Source organism: Elgaria multicarinata, chromosome 6, assembly GCF_023053635.1.
Source record: "Elgaria multicarinata webbii isolate HBS135686 ecotype San Diego chromosome 6, rElgMul1.1.pri, whole genome shotgun sequence".
NCBI classification, from domain to species: Eukaryota; Metazoa; Chordata; class Lepidosauria; order Squamata; family Anguidae; genus Elgaria; species Elgaria multicarinata.
Genome location: NC_086176.1, coordinates 42,359,030 through 42,380,081, shown reverse-complemented (window position 1 = coordinate 42,380,081; position 21,052 = coordinate 42,359,030). Strand labels below are relative to the sequence as shown.

Below are 21,052 nucleotides of genomic sequence, written 5' to 3'. Positions count from 1 at the left end.
TGCTGCCAAATGTACTCTCTCTCTCTGGTCATGTCTACACCACGTAGGGGGAGGATTGCGGATTTACTGGCTTCCACTATCCTCCCTGGATGTCCTAGACAGCCACGTGATGTCCCAGAAGGATGTTGCAGCTGCCATTTTTTAAAACAACAATGAGAGGAGCACACTTGTGCTCCACTGCAAAAGGGAAAACAAAAATAAAAAACCCCTCCCCCGCTCCCCATGGGCACGGACTGCCTCTGTGCAGCTCTGTGCCTATTTCAAGTGTCCCACTACTCGTGGGGAGGACAGGATGACCCGGGAGCAGTGGCCACACCGCTGCGCTCCGAGGGATGGTCCTGGAACTGTGGAAAAGTCAGGTTTTCCATGGTTCCTGATATCCCGGGGTAAGTCCTTGTTCGCCCCAGGTTGCCCCCAGGATCCCCTGTGCATCATGTGGACACACAGGGACGATCCAAGGACTACCCCTGGATATAGGCATGGTGTAGACATGCTCCCCTCTCTCTGCGTCACAAGAAATGCAGGATTATATTATTTATATTATTTACCTGTATATTATTTATCTGTCTATTATTTATGTTTACATTGTTCCGGTTTTATCTGTATGCCACTCTGAGATCTCAGTGATATAAGGCAGGATACAGATAAATGTTTTAATAAATAAATAAAATAACTGTTTTTGTATTGCAAACACTTGTACACCCTGCTTCCAAAACCGAAAGAGAAACTGCAAGCCTGTCATTTCCCTCAGAAGGAGATGATTCAAGCAAGCTCCAGATTTTCTCAGTAGAGAAGAAGCTGGCAACGAAGAAGCATGGTATCTCCTTCCTCTCTGACTGTCTCAAACCACGTAAGTTGATTCAATGCTTTTCTGCCTGGGGAAATTCTGAACAATTCCACTATGGAAGAGGTCTGACATAGCTCCTGAGGTGAATATAATTTTGGTATAGGAATGTGGCATTTCTGTTGTGTTCTAGGACCAGTATTTCTGCCTGAATTGTCAAAGAACTCTGTATAAAAATAATGAGACATGTGAAGGGAATGATAAATATTCAGAGCAGCTAAGCATGGCCAAATCTTTCCAGAAAGAAAAGAAGCTGTGTGTCCTTGTTTAAAATCTAGGTAGTATTGTCTGTATGATTTATGTTATTTAGATGCATCCCATAGCAGAAGTCCTTAATCCACTCCATTCCAGCTCTAGCCATGTACAACTAGCTGCATGCAACAAATTCTGGCTCCAGGTGACAGAGGATGCACTTCATGTCAAACTATGACAGGGGAGTGCATTGGCCAGTTCAAGGCTTATCTGCAGCCACATTGGCTGCTTGCCTGGAAGCCTGGTGGAACAACCTCCTATAATTCTGTGATCTGAATTAAACGGATTGGTTATCCTGCTCTATGAATGTTTCCTGTGTTCCGGTGATAGTATTGTTGAAGCAATTGGAATGACTGACTCCCCCAATAGCGCACTGATCTTGTCTGGCAGCAATAGCTGTATAAACAGACTACCTGATGGAGCCCCTCTCCTGGTATGAACCTACCCATACACTACCATCAACATCTGAGCTCCTCCTCTGAAGGGGGCATAGAGGATGGCAACAAGGGAGAGGGCTTTTCCAGTGGTGCCCCCCCCCCAACTGTGAGGTCTGCCTGGTGCCAACGTTTGCCATCTTTCTGGTGCCAAGTTAAGACTTTCCTCTATTCCCAGGCATCTGACAGATATGACGGGGCGTTTTTGTTTTAATCAGGTCCTGTTAGTTTTATTTTTAATTGTTTTAAACTTGTTTTTAAAACTGCTTAAAACTCTTGAGTGTTAAAGGTTTTACATTATGTTTTATCATGCAATGAACCACCCAGAGAACTTTGGCTATTGAGTCTACAGAAATGCAGTGAATGAATGAATGTGCGGCCGAGGGGCTGGTGACGTTGGTGTTGCGTTGCTGTATAGGACAGCCTCTCTGCCTTTTAAAGAGTATGTTTTAAAACAACAAGAGTGCAGGGATTGTGGACTGAGGAGGAGAAGCATACATCTTTCAAAGAGCTCATAGGAACATAGAGAGCCACTGTGGCGTAGTTGCTAAAGTGCTGGACTGGGAGTCAGGCGATCTGGGTTCTAGTCCCCACTGGGCCATGGAAACCCACTGGGTGACTTTGGGCCAGTCACAGACTCTCAGCCCAACCCACCTCACAGGGTTGTTGTTGTGAGGATAAAGTGGAGAGGAGGAGGGTTATGTACACCGCCTTGGGTTCCTTTGCAGGAAAAAAGGGTGGGATATAAAAAAAAGCAATAACAACAACAACAACATAGGAAGCTGCCTTATACTGAGTTGGACTCTTGGTCCATCTAGTCCAGTATTCTTGATAATGACTTTCTAGGGTTTCAAGCTGCCAAAACCAATCAAAGATGCTTAATACTACTATGAACTCATGAGAATGGGGCAGTCTTCTACCCAACACCTAAAAGATAATAGTGAAGGCATCTAGGGAAAGAGTTCCAGAGTTTGGGTGCCACTTCAGGAAAGGGACTCTTATCCACCTTACTTTCAAAGGCAGCATCACACAGAGAGAAGCCTCTGAAGATGATCTCAGTTTATGGGTTCCAAGCAGTACTTTGGATCCAAGAACAAGCTGAAAGCCAATGAAAATCTTTTAACCTGGGGTAATATGGCCATGGCAACCAGGGCCACTTAACCATCTGGCTGTTGTTAGGTCCACTTGAGGAGTTTACTTTTTGTGAATTACCATACAGACTGACCTGAACTAAACCTCCCTGGCTAATGTGAGGATCACAAGTTCATTACCCACCTGCTCTTGCACTGTTCCAGTGCAGTTCTTGGCTCCATCCCACCCCAATGTATCAAAATGCATTTAAAAATGTGGATATTGATGGGGGAAACACTCAACACACGTGTGTGTGTGTGTGTGTGTGTGTGTGTGTTTAGAGAAAATACATTTAAAATTATATGCAAAAGTGGGTTTTTTTAAATGAAAAAAAAATGAGATTAATATGGAAATGGATGGGACATATTTATGAATGAATTCATACAAAAGTGGGATGGTTGAGAAAATAGAACAATTTGTCCATCCCTTTCCATCACAGTTGAAATTTTCCGTTAAAGTTAGCATTGTTCCCGTTGAAGTTTGACCAATGGGCCTCAGTGACCTGAACACAACACACATGCAGATTCCATCTTGCAGCCAGCTAAATATATGCGCATGGAGGTGTAGGGAAAGACTGATAGCTTTGACTCCTTAGTATTGGGGATGGGGATGGGGAAGAATCTTATTTGGTCTATGTTTTTCTGTGAAGCAACCTAATTTTGCCCCTGCCTGACCTTTGAGATCATCAGTGGGAACATTTCTGAAGGTGCCACATGCTCCTGAGGTTTGCTTCAGAGGACTTGCAGTACCGTTGCAACACCCACCTGCCGGAAAGTTTTACCAATTGACATTAGACAAACCCTCGCAGTTCTGACATGTAGGCATCTTCTTAAAACCCCTTCTCTTAACACTGGCTTTCCCTGAAGTGTGGCCTAGCCAACTATGATCTGCAGCACCACACAGTAGAGCAATGGTCTTCAACTAGTGGTTCAGGACCCAAAAGTAGGTCACAAAATTAGTCCAGATAGGTCATGGCAAAGCTGTTCCCACTATGTTGGGCAATTGTGAGATTGTGAAAGTGGGTTCCATGTTGCAGGTTGGGAGTCCAAGGCGGGTCTGGATCAATTAAAGACCACTGCAGTAGAGTGTGCGATTTTATTGCTGATTGATTTTTTGTCGTCTTTATTGTTATATGTTATTGTTGTTCCAATGCCATTGCATTTTATGATCGCCGCTGTGATACCGCTATGGAAAGTGGTCTACAAATTTGAATAATAAAATAATAAATGCATTTGCATTTCCCAAAGTAATATGCAGATTGGAACACATTTGTCCTTTGGATTGCACACTTCTTCAAACGTCGCAATGCAGTTTTTGGTTCAAAAATTGCATATAAGAATGCATAAGAAAATATGTGCAAATTTTTATGTATTAAAAAAACAAAAACAGACCGGTGCAGAAACTGGACAGAAGGGATTCATGATTAAATACAAACAGAAATGACCTGGGCCAGATACAGAGTGATTTCACCATCCCTAGTACTTAATTTGTAACCTTATGCCTTAACTGAATTGAATGTTTTGCTGCTGAAAAGCATCTCACTCCTGAATCAAAGAGTCATTTTGAGCAGGAGAAAACATTTATTTGCTGGCATAACAATTGCTGAAACAAAGTCTTAAGTTGCTTTGCTTTTATTGGCAACAGCACTGCAAAGTACCTTAGCATGTGTCGACCTGCAGAAGGTTTTGAGAATATTTATCATGTTAACATTGTCTTTTAGATACATCTAGAAAAATGTTCAGGTTCCTTCCAGTTCTGCTGCTTGAAATCCAGATTCATTCGATAACAGGTGAGAGCTGTTACTTGGCTAATTTTCAGTTAAATTTCACTTGGGATTTGCTCAAGAACTTCAGAACCATCTAGACAAGAGGTGCAGAATCTCCATCCGTGGGCCTAATCTGGCTTGTGGGGCAGCCCAATCCAGCCTACGCCACCTCTTGGGATTTCTCTAGGGGCCAGGGTTTAGGTTAAAAGCCCTGCCCCCTGGAGGAATCCCCTCAGAAGGCATGGCAGCTGCTGTCTCTGATCTGGGATTGGAGATAAAGGCAGGGATTTCCCCCATTGTTATCTCTGATCCCATTTTGGAGATAGCAGCTGAAATGTCAGGCTTTGCCAGCTGACCAAAACTGAAACGCAATGGCTGCAATAAATCCCTTGCAAATAAATTGGGAAATAAACTCATCAAGGCCAGGGAAGGATACGAGTTGAGAGGCTGGATGCAGGACTCGGAAGTTTATGGGTTCAGCGAAGTTAATTCAATGAGGCATAGAAGAATTCTTTTCTAATCCAGAGTCCAAAATACAAGGCATAAAGATGAGGGCAAGGCTCAGGGTCTAGGACCAGGCTGATGAGATCTGCCATATAGATACAGTGTTGTATCTTCAGCGATTGTGCATTCTGGCTGCTTTTAAGTTCAGTGTCCTGGAGCAGCTGCTGGCAATTAGTCTTCTGTCTCCTGGGAGGCTTTCTGTCTTAAATGCACAGACACTCGCCTTCGTTGTTCTTTCACATGAAGGCTCCTTCACTCTGCTGGGGTCAGTGGAACTCCGTCCTCTGAACCCAACAGAGGGGCTGAAGCAGGACATTGATCCTTTTCAGTTAGTGAGGACTCCTAAGCTGCTTCTGTGCTGGTCCCTTCACCCGGGTCTGCAACCTGCCATTCTCCTCCGTCCTTGGAAGAATCCGCACCCGAGAGAGTGGCCACTCTTCGCCAGGTGGGCAAGTCCCAGTGGCCTTCAGAAAATATCCTGAAAATTTTCCAATGCAAATGAGGCTAATTTGCATAGGAACATTTTCAGCTTGCTCTATGGAGATCTAATTTAGTATGATTAGGTTACTTGTGTTTACTAAACAAAAGTTTTTAAAAAGGGACCCCACGTTCATTTTTCATCCCAATACACTGCAAGTATTTGAACTGAAATATTTGAAGAAAAAAACTAAAACACACTTAATATGATTTAAATGTTATACCTCATAGAAATTTTTGTTGCAACACTTGTAACAATTTAAAGAAAAAAGCATGCACTTCCCTTACATTGTTTACATTTTAAGAAAAAAACAAAGGTACTGGAAACACTAATTAATTTTAGCAGCTGAAAGAACTGTGCATGATCTGGGCCAGATCTGACCCGAGCAGGACATAACACTTTGAAAGCGGTTTGAAAAAAGTATATGGAATGTATCATGGGCCCTAATAGTTGTCAAAACCATTATAAACCATTACAAACCATTATAAAACAGTAGTGCAGATCCTGCCCTGCTGACGGCCACTCATTTATTTCAACAGAGTTCAAGTCCTTTCCGCTAAGGATGCTGGGGCACCTGCAGTTTCACTGTCATTATATAATAGTTCCATTTTACTCCGAGACATACACATATTTCTATGCCATATGTGTATTCTCTCACATAGTTGCTTGGGATAATCACCTGAAATACATTAATTAGAAGTTTAAAAATGTCAAGCTTGCCTAATATTGTATTTGCAATTGGTATCCATTCATTGTTACTAACCAACTTACGAAACAGAAAATTTTCCAAAGAAAAACAAAGCACTGGAAAAAAATTCTGCTCTACATCGGAAGACAACAAGGTCAAGTCCTACTATTGGCTAGAAATCCCTACACTAACTATCGATCTCTGACTTCCTGGACTTCTTCAGCTTTACAAAAAATGTCAATACTTTGCTTGATGGATTATCATTCTTTGTTTTGTGCCTCAGCTTCACTCATAGTGGAAGTTCTTCAGCCTCGTTACCGGGCAGAGCTTGGGGACGACGTGATAATGGGATGTCGCTTTCGAGCATCTGAACCATTAAATTTGACACGTTTAAGCGTCTTATGGCAAGCAAGGCTGTCACGGGAAGATGCAGCAAAAGAAGTTTACAAGCTCACCAAAGGTCAAGAAGACCTCACACAGCAACACAGAGACTTTCGGGGGAGAGCCACCGTACTGCAGGCAGAATTAAAAATGGGATGTTCTATGTTGCGTCTCACCAATGTAAAGCTCAGAGATGCAGGAACTTATATTTGTCTTGTTGACTATAAAGGAGATGACTACAAATATATTAATTTGGAAGTTGAAGGTTAGTAGTCACAGAAAATAACAGGAAAAAATGTTTAATGCTCTCCAGTGGGAATTTCAGGGCAGACTTTGCAGCGTCCATTTCCTGTGGAAGAAAGAGTACTTAAGACTGGGGCCATAGCTAGACCTAAGGTTTATCCCAGGATTGCCCTGGGGTCAAACCTGTTCATCTAAGTGCCACACAGGGCATCCAGCGCTCAGGCAGGGACGAATCCGGGATGATCCTGGGATAAACCTTAGGTCTAGCTACGGCCTATGTCCTATTTGAGTGTTAGAATTTCATGGGGCATGCAAGCTCCACCCCCTCCATTGGGGTTCTCATAGCTGTTCCCCTTCCCTCCACAAGTTGGCAAGCAAATGTCTGTAGCAAGAAGCCTGTTCTACTTGTGTAGGTTCTCCATGGAATTTAGAGAATTTCGGAATAATTAGAGAATTTCGGAATAATTTTGGAAATCTACATGAGTAAAGTTTGCTTCCTGCTGCTAATGTTGACCTTCCAAGGAAACCTGGGGACAGCAATGGGGGTGGGGTGGAGCTAATGTGTTCATTCACACTTTCCTTCATGTGATTCTAACCATGTGGGGGAGCAGAATGCCTGAATAAGGCCTGTGTCTTTGTTACAACAAATGCACAGCTTAGCCCATTTCATACCTTCTAAATCAGGAGTGGGCAACTTTTTTGGCCCCAAGGGCCATCTGCAGAGCTGAGTGGTGGGTTGGGGACACACACAAATAAATAAGTAGGCAATCCGGCACCCTCTAGGTGTTTTGGACTCTAATTCCCATAATCCCTGACCATTGACCATGCTAGCTGGTGTTGATGAGAGGTGTAGTCCAAAAGTTCTGGAGAGCACCAGGTTGCCTATTTCTGCACTAATGCATATACGGCTCCACACATGTAGGGGCTTCTTTCTGGGCCCAATCTACACGGCCTGTTTAGTGCAGAACAAGAGCACATTGTGATCGTTGGTGACAGATGATGCTTTGGCCAATCTGCAGCAACTGCACAGCTTCCCTCTGGAAAAGGTGCATTTTCCAAAGTTGTTTTAGTGTTATTTTCACCTTAAAATAGGCTCCAGCACAGTTCCACTGCAGCATGCCCTGCCCCTCGCATTAAATCCTGCATTCTGGATGTACCTAGGGGTGTTTCTGTGACCTGGTCAAGGGTTGGGGCCTTTCCTTTCCCCCCTCTGTTTCCCCATTCACAGTCACACATGAGGGAGGAAGAATACAACAAAGGCGTGGCATGAATCCCAGCTGGATGAGCATTGCTGGACTGCAGCAATGAGCTGAGCAAGCCAGCTTGATTACCCATTCACAATAGCGCAATAGCACCATTTTAAAACTTTTCACAATATCCCAATAGTGGATGAGGGAGAGGTGTGGGGTAAACTACAGGGACCTAATTAATCTCTTCCATTAAACTTCCCTGAGCAGGGGAGCATGGACAGGGTTTGGGGGGAAAGCCTCTCTCATTCATTGAGCAGCAACTACTGGTTGATGACATTCAGTTCAACTAGTGGGACTCTGCCAACCTCAACCCCAAAGTAAGGTGGTTTCAAGTGCAGTTTGACTTCTGGAAGCAGGCTTTTAGGTAGCGTATACCCCACTATACTTGCTTCGTCTGCTGCTGATGGATCAAAGCTGAATTCATGAAAATCCGGATAAACCAAAAAAATGCTTCTAAAAGTGTTTCCATGTAGTTTGGGCCCAGATCTTCATCTGGATATGCAGAGGTTAGAGCCAGAACCCCTATTTGCACCACTGGAGTTTTCCTCCCAACACACATTAAAAAGCAGGCACATTGAACAAAAAGGCACGTTTAATGTTGTGTTATCCTCCCAACAACCTTGTGAGGTAGGTTAGGCTGAGAGTCAGTGACTGGCCCAAATTCACACAATGAGCACCATGGCCGAGTGTTGGGCTAGAACCAGGATCTCCAGAATCCCAGTCTAACATTCTAGTGACTACATCAGCACACACACCAGCCCCAAGGAAGAGAAAATAGTACCAAATTTCAATGTGACTATTGTACTCTGCTTCTTTTCATACAGCACGCTACAAGAAAATAAATATCCAGGAAACAAGAGAAGAAGAGGACATGATCTTAACTTGCCAGTCAGAAGGCTATCCTCAGGCTGACATCTCCTGGTACAGTGAGAACGATGCCAATTTCAGTACGTTTGCAAGCACTACATATGAAATGACAGATGATGGACGTTACAACATAACCAGTGTCTTGAGAGTCAAACCAAGCATTTATGAAAACTACACCTGCATATTCTGGAATAAGGAACTGAATGAAAAAACATCAGCGCACAGAGCAGTGTTTCTATCAGGTAAAATCTTGTGTGTGGTTTCATATTAAACTGTTGATATTTGATTATCTAGGAGTTGTACACTTCGGGCTATTCTAATTCCATACATCTACATGTATATGGAAGCGATATTGTAATATGCTAAGGGAGTTTGCAGTGCTAAAGCCTCTTGCAGCGATTAGCTGAGCTTTGATATCATGGGACTGAATCAACAACAGGGTGTTATCAAATAATTTAATACTCTTGTGAGGAAAATGGAAGTTCAGTTTGGTTGGGAATAAACCTTCAAAAAGACCCTAAGGATAGAATGAGTTGCTTTGTGGGAAGATAGGGAAACAGAGGTGTGTGCATACAATAGGGAAGATAGTATAGAAGATATGCAATGCCCTGCATTTGAGCGCAAATGCAGGGTAGCTAAAAGAAAGGGGCATAGCTGGCAGTGGATTAAAATACAGTAACATAAAGGAAGAGGAAGTGGATAAAATATAGGCCTGAGGGAAATATGTGCAGAGGGTGGATGGAAACTCTGCAGCCTGAGGCAGGCATGGTGAGGAGTTACCCTGTCCTAGTCTAATCACCTTGCCTCTCTTTTTTAGGATGAGAGATTACACATGGGCTGTAACTGCAACCTAGAGTGTAATTTATTATAGGTTTTGGATTGCTGGAAATCTCAACTTCCTTTTCATAAAAGCAAAATTCTAGACCTTGTGACTGTGGACAACACTTTTAAAATAAGGACTTCAAAACCAAATATGCCATTGGACAGGATTTCTGTGATCTGCATGTGGATCTCTCTTCATATGGCTCAATCTCCTAGTATTTCTCTCGTTGCTTGCCCCTCAGTCTCCTTTATGCCTACCATGCTAGCCTTTACCAAAAATATTCTTAATTCTGCAAAAAATTAGATTAGACAATCTGGATGAATCACACAAATTGTTTGGACATTTAGGGCGTCTTTACATTAAGGGGAAATTGCGTTGCTTACCTGGGCATTTGTGCTTCCTGCTTTTTTGGCGTGATTGTTATGGGCTGCATTATATGGGCGGAGAGGGGGCGTCCAAGTGGTTTGAATTGAATACCCCTCTGTTCAGTTCCATTGAGACAACACCATCTAGTGACAGAAGAGCCCATTTTTCAAGATGTTACCACTTTAAAAGTGGTTCTTTTCATGGTGGAATTTCCAAGGGATACCATGGGAGATGTCCTGGTTGTTGACATTGTGTTAAAAAACTGCAAACTTTCATGAGTAGGCAATCATGAGCATGCAATAAATGAGCTCTCACAATATAGTGCCAGGATGCCTTTAGAACCATATTTTAATTTCCATGCAGAGATAAGTACAGTACCATGTATACTTTAGTTATGGGTATATTACATACAAGAGTAGTTCAACAGTACCTAAAGTGCTGGCACACACACCTCAGTGTGGTTTTATATTTAGTTATTTATTACATTTAAATACCACCCCATTACCGAAGCTCTCTGGGCAGTTTACAAAGATTAAAGCAGTGAACATTAATAACAAGTATACAAAATTTTAAACCATAAAAAGCATAAAAGCAGACAATATCCATTTAAAAAAACGATTCTGGGGTCGTCAGTTAAATAACTCATATGCTGTTAAATGCCTGGGAGAAGAGGAAAGTCTTGACCTGGCACTGAAAAGATAACAATGTTGGTGCCAGGTGAGCCTCGTCAGGGAGATCGTTCCGTAATTGGGGGGCCACCACTGAAAAGGCCCTCTCCCTTGTTGTCGTCCTCTGAGTTTCCCTCGGAGTAGGCACCCAAAGAGGACCTTAGATGTTGAGCATAGTGTACAGGTAGGTTCATGTCTTGGGAGGTGTTCCGTCAGGTATTGTGGTCCCAAATACTAAGGGGTTCCCATGTCAAGTGGGACAGAGGCAGACAGAACAGCCTCACTTGGACTGGAGACACATGGCCCCATTGTTTCTACTACCCAATGCTACCTGGTGAAGTCTAGCAACGTCTAGCTGCTAGCAAGGGAAGACCGGCCTCCCCCATCGAGGACTAAATGAGTTGCAGCATCCAGCTTCCCTAGTCTCAGTGGTCCTCAGAAGGAATTGATACCTGGGTTGCTTCCACTTACTGTGGGAAACCACGTACTTTGTTCACTCATTTTTTAATGGGACATTAACAAGATGTTGTGAGCAAACCCTTGCATCCATGTTTTCCCCTTGTAGCTTCTGTGTTTTCCTCCAGAGCTCAGAAAACCAAAGTGTTTTTAATACAATGAAACAGCTGTGCAATCTCCCCAGGTGTAGATGAACTATCGCCGTCCAGTAGCTGCGCGGGGCAGGGAGCAATGGTTATGACCTGCATGGACTGCTCTCAGTGGTGCCATTGTTAGTTTTTAGACTCTGGATTTAATGGTCTTTCAGGGGTTGCTCTTTAGATGGTGATGAGCATTACTTAATTGACCTCAAATGGCATTACTGGGATTAGGAAGTTTAGGAATGTTGGATGGAAGGAAGGGGCAGGTTATGGGGTGGTGATCAGAAGATGGGGAAGAATGGTGCTAGGACAGATAAGCATGGAGGGGACAGAGGAAGCCTAGAAGAGAAAGGTGAAGAGGTGACAGAGATAGAGGGGGACTGGAAGGATGAGTTCCTTGCGGTGGAGGCTGGTAGCTCTGGTGTCAGTGGGGCTGATGCTCTCAAGAATTTATTTTCTTAAACAAGATTACTTAAATCAAATTAGAAAATGCTCTACTGTGCCATTTTTCTGTACATTCAGAGTAACTGGTAACAGTTCAAAGCATTAAGAATGTACATCTCAAACATAAAACTTGTAATCAGAATAATCATCTCCTCTCATAAATGAACTCAGTAGTTGAAGACATCTCCGTTCTGAAATGAAGTTGGGCCACCCCCCAAAAATAAGGTAGTGGTTTCGACATGTATGCAGGTTTGTAGTTTAAAAGTTTTCAGACTGTCAAGGTGTTAGTTGAAGTAGAGGGGAGAAGGAAACTGAAGGATGTGGAGGGGGGGAGAAGAAATTAGCTGGATCACGTTACAGCTTAGGGCCAAATCTTCTTTCATTATTATTCTAGAGTAGGTGCAGGGGGGGGCAATCTGGATTTAACCTCCACCCCCATGGGGGTTCACCTACTTTAGAGTATAAATGGTGTGGGAGGGGGAGACATAGTATAAGTCACTGCATGAAAGATTGTGGAGAAGACTGAGGTGAGTACAGGAAACACTGTCTGAGTGATCTTGGTACCACATGGAAACCATGTTGTTTCTGTTCCTGGTACTGGACTCTACTGTAGGATTTTTTTAAAGATGCTTTGAGATCTCTTAGTGAGATCTCTTAAGTGAGATTTATTTATTTTTCTACTGAAGTACTTTTTTTAAAAAAAAATGCCTATCGTCTACACATGATTCTTTTGCAAAACTATCATCTCTGGTCAGATTTTCCAGATTTTAGAAGTGCTACAAAATCCTGCAGAGCCTGTTTGACTAGAGGCAATAGCTGAATGGTAAAGAAGAGTATATACACCATTAGCAAAGAGGGTTCTGTCATACCATTTCAGTGCTCTGAAAAAAAACCACTAGGAATATCCATTGCTAGGAAATCTAGTCCTTTTGGGGCTCACTGAATTTCTGCGGTGCCCCCAACTCAGCTTGCATTTGTGAGCCAAGCCATGAGTTTTCCCTGAAATCTAGGAACTTTTGGGGTTTTCTAAAACAAATTTGCATAAATAGACATTTGCGCATATTGCAGACATAATTTGAGCAAATTCCAGCCACAATTTGCATAAATTGCACAAATTTTGACTGAAATTTATGCAAATTATACAAATTGCACCTGCAATTTGTGCAAATGTCTATTTATGCTTTTAAAAAAACCAACCCAGAAAATCCACCAGCTGCTTTGACTCGCTGCAAGCAAGGTGGTAGAAGTTGGAACAGAGTCCATGGGGCCTAGCTGATGAAAGCTTGTCAAGCTCCACCCCACCAACCAGATTCCTCTGACGTCCATTAAAAAACCATTAGCATCTGTCTTCAGCTTGATCAGCACAGAATATTCAGCTTTACTTGCCACAGAGCATCAACTGCAGCAGTTTTATAGCAGCGGTGGCCCAGAGGCAGATCTTAATAGATCTCCCAGTGATTTGCAGTAAAGGATTTCTGAGTCCCAACTGTTTAACAATAGCAACAATCCCACCCCCCAAATTATACTTCTGAAATGAAAGAAGTGTGTGTGTGTGTGTGTGTGTGTGTGTTTGCATGTATGTGTGAGGTGGGGGTAACCAGGTGTGGATTTTTGTGCGGAAGGACAATGGGCTCCATTCAGTTCTGTTACTCAGAACAAATTTCTGGGCTCAGAGCTAGTCAATGGTGGTTTTAGAACTCCACTGTGGAGTTTTTACACCACCATTGAGAAATGTGTTGTCTGGTGGGAAAACTCCATGCAATGGTGGAGGGTTTTTTGGGAAAACACTCTATGCAGAATATCCACACTGTGCAGAGGAGAGTTCCTGCACAACCATTGCGTTGTGTGTTGTGTGGCAGGCTCTGTGGAGTTTTCTGTTACGTTGAGTTGACTTTTCCCACTGGCTACAGAGTTCTCTGGCAAGAGCAGCAAAAGGAGTGACTGCTGCCGGGATTGGTTCCCCACCACCACCAGTAATGGTTGATGGGATATGGTAGCTCACAGTTACACAATGGTGGAGTTAGAACATGTTGTGTGGGGAGAACCCCCTAAAAACTCAATCGTTGAGTCGAGTTTTCACACTGCATTGACTAACGTGTTGTCCGAACTGAGCCAGTAAGTCCCATTGAACTCAGTAGGGCTTTCTTCTGAGAAGACATGTATAGGATTGCACTGCATGTGTATGCCTTTTGTACCAGGCTCTGGTTGGTGGATCTTGGGTGCTAGTAAAAACAAAAACAAACAAACAAACAAAATAGAACTCAAAAGCCTGAAGAATGCCCACCTATAGGATTGGGCTTCCAAATATTTAATATAAATAAAGCACTTAAAATGTGTTATAGGTCAATTTCTGTTGGTCCTTTATGTGTATTTCCTTTGAAATCTGAGCTCCATTTCATTAATGAGGCAAGCTAATGCTCCCTTTCACGTGCGTTTGTGGCATCACCATTGTACCAATGAAACCACCTTTCACTTGTTCGTTCTCCCACTCCACCCCACACCGCCCTTTTCCTTTCCCCTCCAGTTCATTGGTTCTTGTCATTGATGGACATTGTGATGGACTTGGGTGTCTTCCCTCCTCTACACTGGAGTTTTGATCTTGCTCTAGTCATTGCAGCTCATCATCTGCCTGCCTGTGATAAGCCCCCAAAATCACAAACTGAAAAGTTAAATACAGTTTTCTATCACTCACACACAGACACATCCCAAAACCATATGCAAAGTGACTACTCTCTGATCCATGTGATTCCTTCTCTCCACAAGCACCTCTACCTATTTCCGACCCCAAATCTGTTCCCTTTCAGCATCTAAAGGAAGGGTGGTGGTGGTAGAAAGGACGACCAAGATCTTGGCTAGTAAAATAAATAAATATTGGCTTTTAAACCTCACTTAGCATTGATGAGGGCTTGGCTTTCTTTCTTTCTTTTTTGCCGTGGTGGGGATGGGGAGAGAGAATGACAGATTGGGACAAAGCAGATCCATGCTCCAGTGTCGGCTCCCAACACCTCCCCTCCTCTCTCTGCCTGTGCGTGTGTGTCAGGGAGGAAGAGAGAGAAAGAGGAAGCTGAGCTTCCTGCACCAACCAGCCATGCTTGAGTGAGATGAGCCAGGAAAAGGGGTTTTACAAACAACCACAATTGCAGATCTTTCTTTTTTTAAAAAAGAGTAGACCCACCACCACCACAGCAAGCGGGAGAACTGCCCCACCCCCTTCTTTCATCAGCAAGCACACATTCAAAGCACACGCACCCAACAAGGGACGTAACACGAGGACGGCAATACACAGAGATGGAAGGGCACTTCAATCCTGCACGGAGGAAATAAACCAGACTTTCCCTGCTCTAGGAAAACACAACGAATGGAGGGGAATAGGCAGGGTAACTGCAGGACAGGCACGACCTCATGTGAGTACCGCACTGCAAAACAGCAAAACAGGCATGACGAGAGTGCGATAAAACGCTGGTGTGATAGAGCTCATAGGCAAAATGTGTGACATTCTAAGCTCTATCACACCAGGGGTTAACATACTCCCTACCTTCGTGTTTTTGTTCTTCAGTTACTTCCTCTTTTCAAAAGAGGAAGTACCCAATGGGCATGAGGCCCATTGAGTCCACTGTTATAATGGCGCTGCTTCTCCTGCACACAGCAGGAGAGAGCAGTAATTCCGAGTTTTAAAAAACATTGGACTTAAAGAGGGGAGGGGGTTGTCGCGCGAGGAAGGCCAGAAGGGGCAGGAGGCAGACAACGTCATGTGTGTGATCTGAGCAAACTCCGTGAGTGCCCAGTAATGAGTGTGCAATAAAACCCTTGTCAGATGGAGGTTTCTGACCCAGTGGGCCCTTAATAAAATGCATGCTGTTTGTATTCAATGTGCTGCCTTAGTTGCTATGGGACCTGGACATTTATGGGCTTGGAAACCCTGCTTGCCACCTGACATTAAGGACTGATAGCAGAACTCCTCAAATTGGCGTCTCATGAGTGAGTAACATACATATATACAAAGGAACACCTTTCAGACATTTAGGATGCAATCCTATGTATGTTTAGACAGGGGGGGAAAAACCTCCCAGCATGCCACAGCCAGCATAAACATGGATAATATTACACCCGTAATGGTGTATGGAATACTTTTCTAGACAGTTTTAATTATAATAGTATTGTCTCAAAGCAACAATTTTTGTGTCCTGGTACTCTGTCTCCTTCTTCGGTTGGCACATGAAAACATACTCCGTTTCTCCCACTTTTTGTTTCCCTTTTATTTTCTTGTTTGTTCATTATCTTCTTATTTAGCTGATTGGAAACAAAAGGCTGGCTTTTAAATCATTCAGCATAAGCTCAAGACTGCAACAACAAGGAGATCATTTATTAGAACGCAATTCTTCCCACTAGTTTTTTTTTATCACCCACCAAAGGGATTATATATCTGTCCTGTCTCATCCCGCCCTACCCCACCCTCTGAAAGTTTTTGTTGCCATTGTAGGTTGCTCCTTCCTTTCCATTATTACTATTTCTCCTTACAGCGTATGAAAAATCTTAATGATGTAGAGATAATACGAAACTTCGAAGGGGGAATGTAAAGGGTAAACCTCCATACGCCGTTTCCTTTCCTTGTAGACAGCTAGAATTATGCAGAGCCTTGTTGCGCATGGGAAATCGGTTTTGATAACTGTCAGCCCAATTCACAGTGTCGAGAAACTGAAGAAACTGGGACGTGCTGGCGGCTTAGAGCTACTGCTATCATGAGAGCAATACGGTCATTATGTGAGATGGCCTGTACCGAATTTTGCATGCACTGATCTTGAGCATGGCCCTGCAATCTGCTGGCATTGAGCATTTTCAAGGATGAGTTATTATTATTATTACTATTATTATTATTATTATTATTATTATTATTTATTTATTTATTTATTTATATAGCACCATCAATGTACATGGTGCTGTACAGAGTAAAACAGTAAATTGCAAGACCCTGCCGCATAGGCTTACATACTCATGCAATGCGTGCTCTTGGTAGCATCAGCTCAAGCGGCCACCACAGTATAAAAGATTGTGAACATAAATATTGTTACCCAGCTTCTTTGGCCTAACTGAGTAATGGAACAGATTTTGTGCAAAAATCCGTAAAATGGTTTTTCTTGTTTACAAATCAAACAGATGAATCCAGTACTGGGCGAATCTCTCCCATCTCTATTATCCTGCCAATTTGTCTGCTGGCACTATTATTTCTAATAGCCCTCACCTTTAAAGTTCTAAGGAGAAAGCCATTCACAAACAGCACCCCAAAAGGTAAGATACCATTGAATTGGTTCTATCTTATGGTCCTGTTTTGCAATCCAACCATCATTTCATACTTACAGTGCAATCATATCTATTCAGAAGCAAGCCCCATTGATTTCAATTGGGTTTACTCTGAAGTAAGTGTATACTATTGCAGCCTTAAAGTGCTAGTTACATGGCTGCTGTCTAATATTGACATCCTTATGGGGAGGTTTGAGTCGACATATTGCATGAAAGAGGAATTTAATTTATAATTTTTCATTTATACAGCTAACATCCATTCTCTAGGCTGGTGTTCTTTTCATATTGTATTTGTAATTAAGTGTTAAAGCCTCCCCCTTCCCCATCCACTACTTCAGAGAAAACTCTGCTCTAAGAAATTAATGAAACGAGTTACTAATGACTAATTCAAAACCCATCACTTTCAATGGAATTTAAGCACAACTAACTTTAGCTGGATTGGAGCCGCTCCTTTTGATTGCAAGTGCTACAATACTAACACTAGCAACAGCAATAGAATAGGAAGTTCCTCAGAACATATACTTCCTGTTGTGCACATTGATGTTTTTGGCGTAATGGTAGCTTTACTCTCCCATTTGGATTGGTTCTCAATTTGCTAGTGCCTGGTGTTGAATCTCATGCAGAACTCTAGTTTAGGAAGCTTAATTTGTTTTTGTTCTTTTTAAATTCATTTTGTAAATGAGAATTCAGAAAACCAACAGCATGAAGAGCACAATTTACAGAAGAACATTGTCATAAGGCAGTTAATGTTGATTCAGTACAGCGACATTTGTAAAGGGGTGTGTATGTGTGTGTGTTTAAATGAAAGTTACATAAACTGCCTTTGTTCAGGTAAGTATACCTCTCCAAAAAGATGTTTGAGACTCAGCTGTACAAATATTGAAATATTTCATGTGTCCAGCCAAGACTGTATCCACCTTTTCTTCATTTTTTTTAAACATTCCTTACCAGGCAAAAGAAGAAGGAAAGCTCAATTACCAAAGAGTAAGTAATACAATTTTGAAATACCTTTTTGTTACATTAAAAAAACCTGTTTCAGCAAATAAATAGCCAGACCTCAAAGGATGCATTAAGAGGTTTTATAGCTACTACTTACGTGGGAGATGCTGATTGAACTAGCAGAACCTCAGGAATAGATACTATGGCTATGGAAGCTCCCCTTTCTAAAATAGACTCCACTTCCAGATACTTCCCTTATATGCCAGTGCTGGTTCCTCAGTTTCTCAAGGACTATTCTGACACTTTCCTTTCTTAATAGAATCATAGAATCATAGTAGAGTTGGAAGGGGCCCATAAGGCCATCGAGTCCAACCCCCTGCTCAATGCAGGAATCCACCCTAGAGCATACCTGACAGATGGTTGTCCAGCTGCCTCTTGAGTGCCTCTAGTGTGGGTGAGCCCACAACCTTCCTAGGTAACTGGTTCCATTGTCGTACTGCTCTAACAAGTCAGGAAGTTTTTCCTGATGTCCAGCTGGAATCTGTCTTCCTGAACCTTGAGCGCATTATTCCGTGTCCTGCACTCTGGGATGATCGAGAAGAGATCCTGGCCCTCCTCTGTATGACAACTTTTAAAATATTTGAGCAGAGTGTCAGGCATATTGGAGCCTACATACAATACAGTGGTCTGGGAACTCTGTAGTACAGGAGTGGGGAACTTACAGCCCTACAGATATTACTGGATGACAACTCCATCATCAACCATTGACAATGTTGGCTGGGGCTGATGGCGGCAACATCTGGAGGACCACAGTTTCCCCATCCCTGTTCTGCTACATATGCTTATTCTCCTCCCTGTACTGGACACTTTTAGAAGTTGTTACTGTTCGGGAAGTCCTATCTGTGTCCTCATCACACCAAATGAGAGCAATGGCCATGTTCCCATTCCAAATAATGAACAAAAAGAACAAAAAGATTGCGGTTTGCTATATTAATAAATATCTATTGAAGTACTTTACAGGCATAGAGGAATGTATTTATTACATCTCAATCTCACTTCTCCAAATTAGCTCCAAACAGCCTAGATGGTCCACCTCTGCCCATTTTATCCACATAGCAACCCTGAGAGGTAGGTCAACCTGCAAGATAGCAACTGATAAGGAAGGTCACCTAGAGGGCCTCATGGCTGAGTGGAGATATAAACCTTGGTCTCCCCGATCCTAGTCCAATATGCTCATCACTGCACCAAACTAGCTCTGAACACAAGAAAGAAGTCTATCTATGTTAATTTGTGTGCCTGCTTATCTATGTCTATTAGTAAATGCTAGTAGGGCTATAAGAGTGGCTATCAGGTTTGATTTAGCTTAGCATAAGGGTGATGTGTTCTTGAATCAGGTTCTGCCCACATGCATCCCACCAATATGTTCTCCATGCAACATGGTGTGGAAGCATGAATGCTCATGCAGACAATGTAAAATGAAACCCAATATGTGTATTGTGTATACATATACACACACACGGACGGACCATTCTGGTAAATATGTGAATTGGCCTTGCTTCTTCTGATGGTCTGGATGGATGTATTGAAGAATCCCACCATTTCATTCACCCACTCAGGATCTGGTTGCCACCAGGACTGGCCCCAGATAAAATAAATTATGGAACGTTTGGGAATTTGTCTTCATCAGCTGACCCATTTAGATGCATCTCATTCCCCCCTTTTTTTGCTAGGGTTTATTGTTAGTGAAATTTACAGCATTGTTTTCATCCGACATTGTCACTGTGCTGTCACTTCTGAAGGGAGAAAGGGCAGATTTAGCAACTTTCCCCTAAGGATTGAAAATGTGTACATGCAAATGTGTGGTCAAGCATGTGAAACATAATGGTAATTCTGGTATTTCACTTTTAAGCAGCTCTTGAAAGAAACTTTTTCTCGAATGTTTCCAGTATTTCAAACCTAACTACACTTGTGGCTTTGAGAATTACTTCTAGTCCTTTAGTTTGAGCAACTGGGATTCTCCATGTGCCAATTTCTGAAATATGAGGTGTAATCTGTATCTGTAAAATGACAATAATTAGAAACCTTGATCTTGGAGTCACTTGGGAAATGAGCATCATATTTCTTATAGGAAATCGTAACTCATGTCTGTTAGCATTAGTCTAAAGCTTTTGTCTTTCTGTTGCTTCTCTTAGGACATTCAGATCTTTGAGTGAAGGATTGTGCAGTGACAGTTACACACTGAGGAGCTTGAACAAAGACCGAAAACTTTTCATCTGTGCTGCTTGCAGTTTTGCACTTTGCATTTATTCCCCTTTTAGAAATGTTTAAGGAAGTAACAGCACTTCAGAGATAAATAACACTGAGGGTTCTCCTTTTTGTCAGTGCTGCACCATGTTCTTCATGCATTTCAGGACTGATTTGTGCATTTCAGCACTATGAAAACTGTGTCGCTGGTCAGCATTTTAAGGGGTTATCCAAGTACATTTCATGTTTTCTGTGACTATGTATACTGTTTGTGTTTATAGATACTGTCCTGTTTCTCCAAACCTCCCGCCTTCTTGGGAGACAATAACAAGGCCCTCTAAGTAATCTACAAAGTTTTCTTCAAGCAATAAACATCTCTTCCCACCTGAAGAGAGTCTAATTTCTAGGAACTTTCCCCTAGGCAAAACTATGCAAACTAAGTGAGGCAATTGTCTTTTCAAGAAGAATGGAAAGCTCTTTCCCAAGATGCATTAACTTCAGAGAGACTAGTTCTGTTGCAGCTTCTGATGGGATGCCAGCCCATCAGAACTTTCTCTTGCCTTCTTTTAGCTCCTCCCGTTTTAGTCTGTGGTGTACTCTAGGTTCGGCTAACTTCTCCACGTTCTCCCCCTCGGAAGAATATTGGCTTCCCACTGACTGTGTATTGTTTACTCTTGATGAAATAAGTTCTGGAGAGGGTTCATTCCCAGCTGGTGAAGAGCCCGTGAGAGCTTTCTCCCCACTGGTACAGGCTGGCCTGTTTCTGGTGCCGACTCCTCTACTTCAGAGTCTGACTCTGACTGATCACCTGAAACACCTTCTTCCAACCCAGGGGGA

The 21,052-nt window shown here is 42.6% G+C and overlaps 1 protein-coding gene across 1 annotated transcript; it reads left to right on the top strand.

The window, feature by feature from the left end:
• Positions 1–809: 809 nt before the first annotated feature.
• On the top strand, positions 810–20,492 carry LOC134400245 (programmed cell death 1 ligand 1-like). The gene is made up of 6 exons (XM_063128550.1): positions 810–850; positions 4,382–4,450; positions 6,380–6,742; positions 8,795–9,079; positions 17,984–18,016; positions 20,164–20,492. Exons 2-6 carry the CDS (start codon positions 4,396–4,398, stop codon positions 20,178–20,180), a joined length of 753 nt encoding a protein of 250 aa, XP_062984620.1. The 5' UTR covers positions 810–850; positions 4,382–4,395; the 3' UTR covers positions 20,181–20,492.
• Positions 20,493–21,052: the final 560 nt, after the last annotated feature.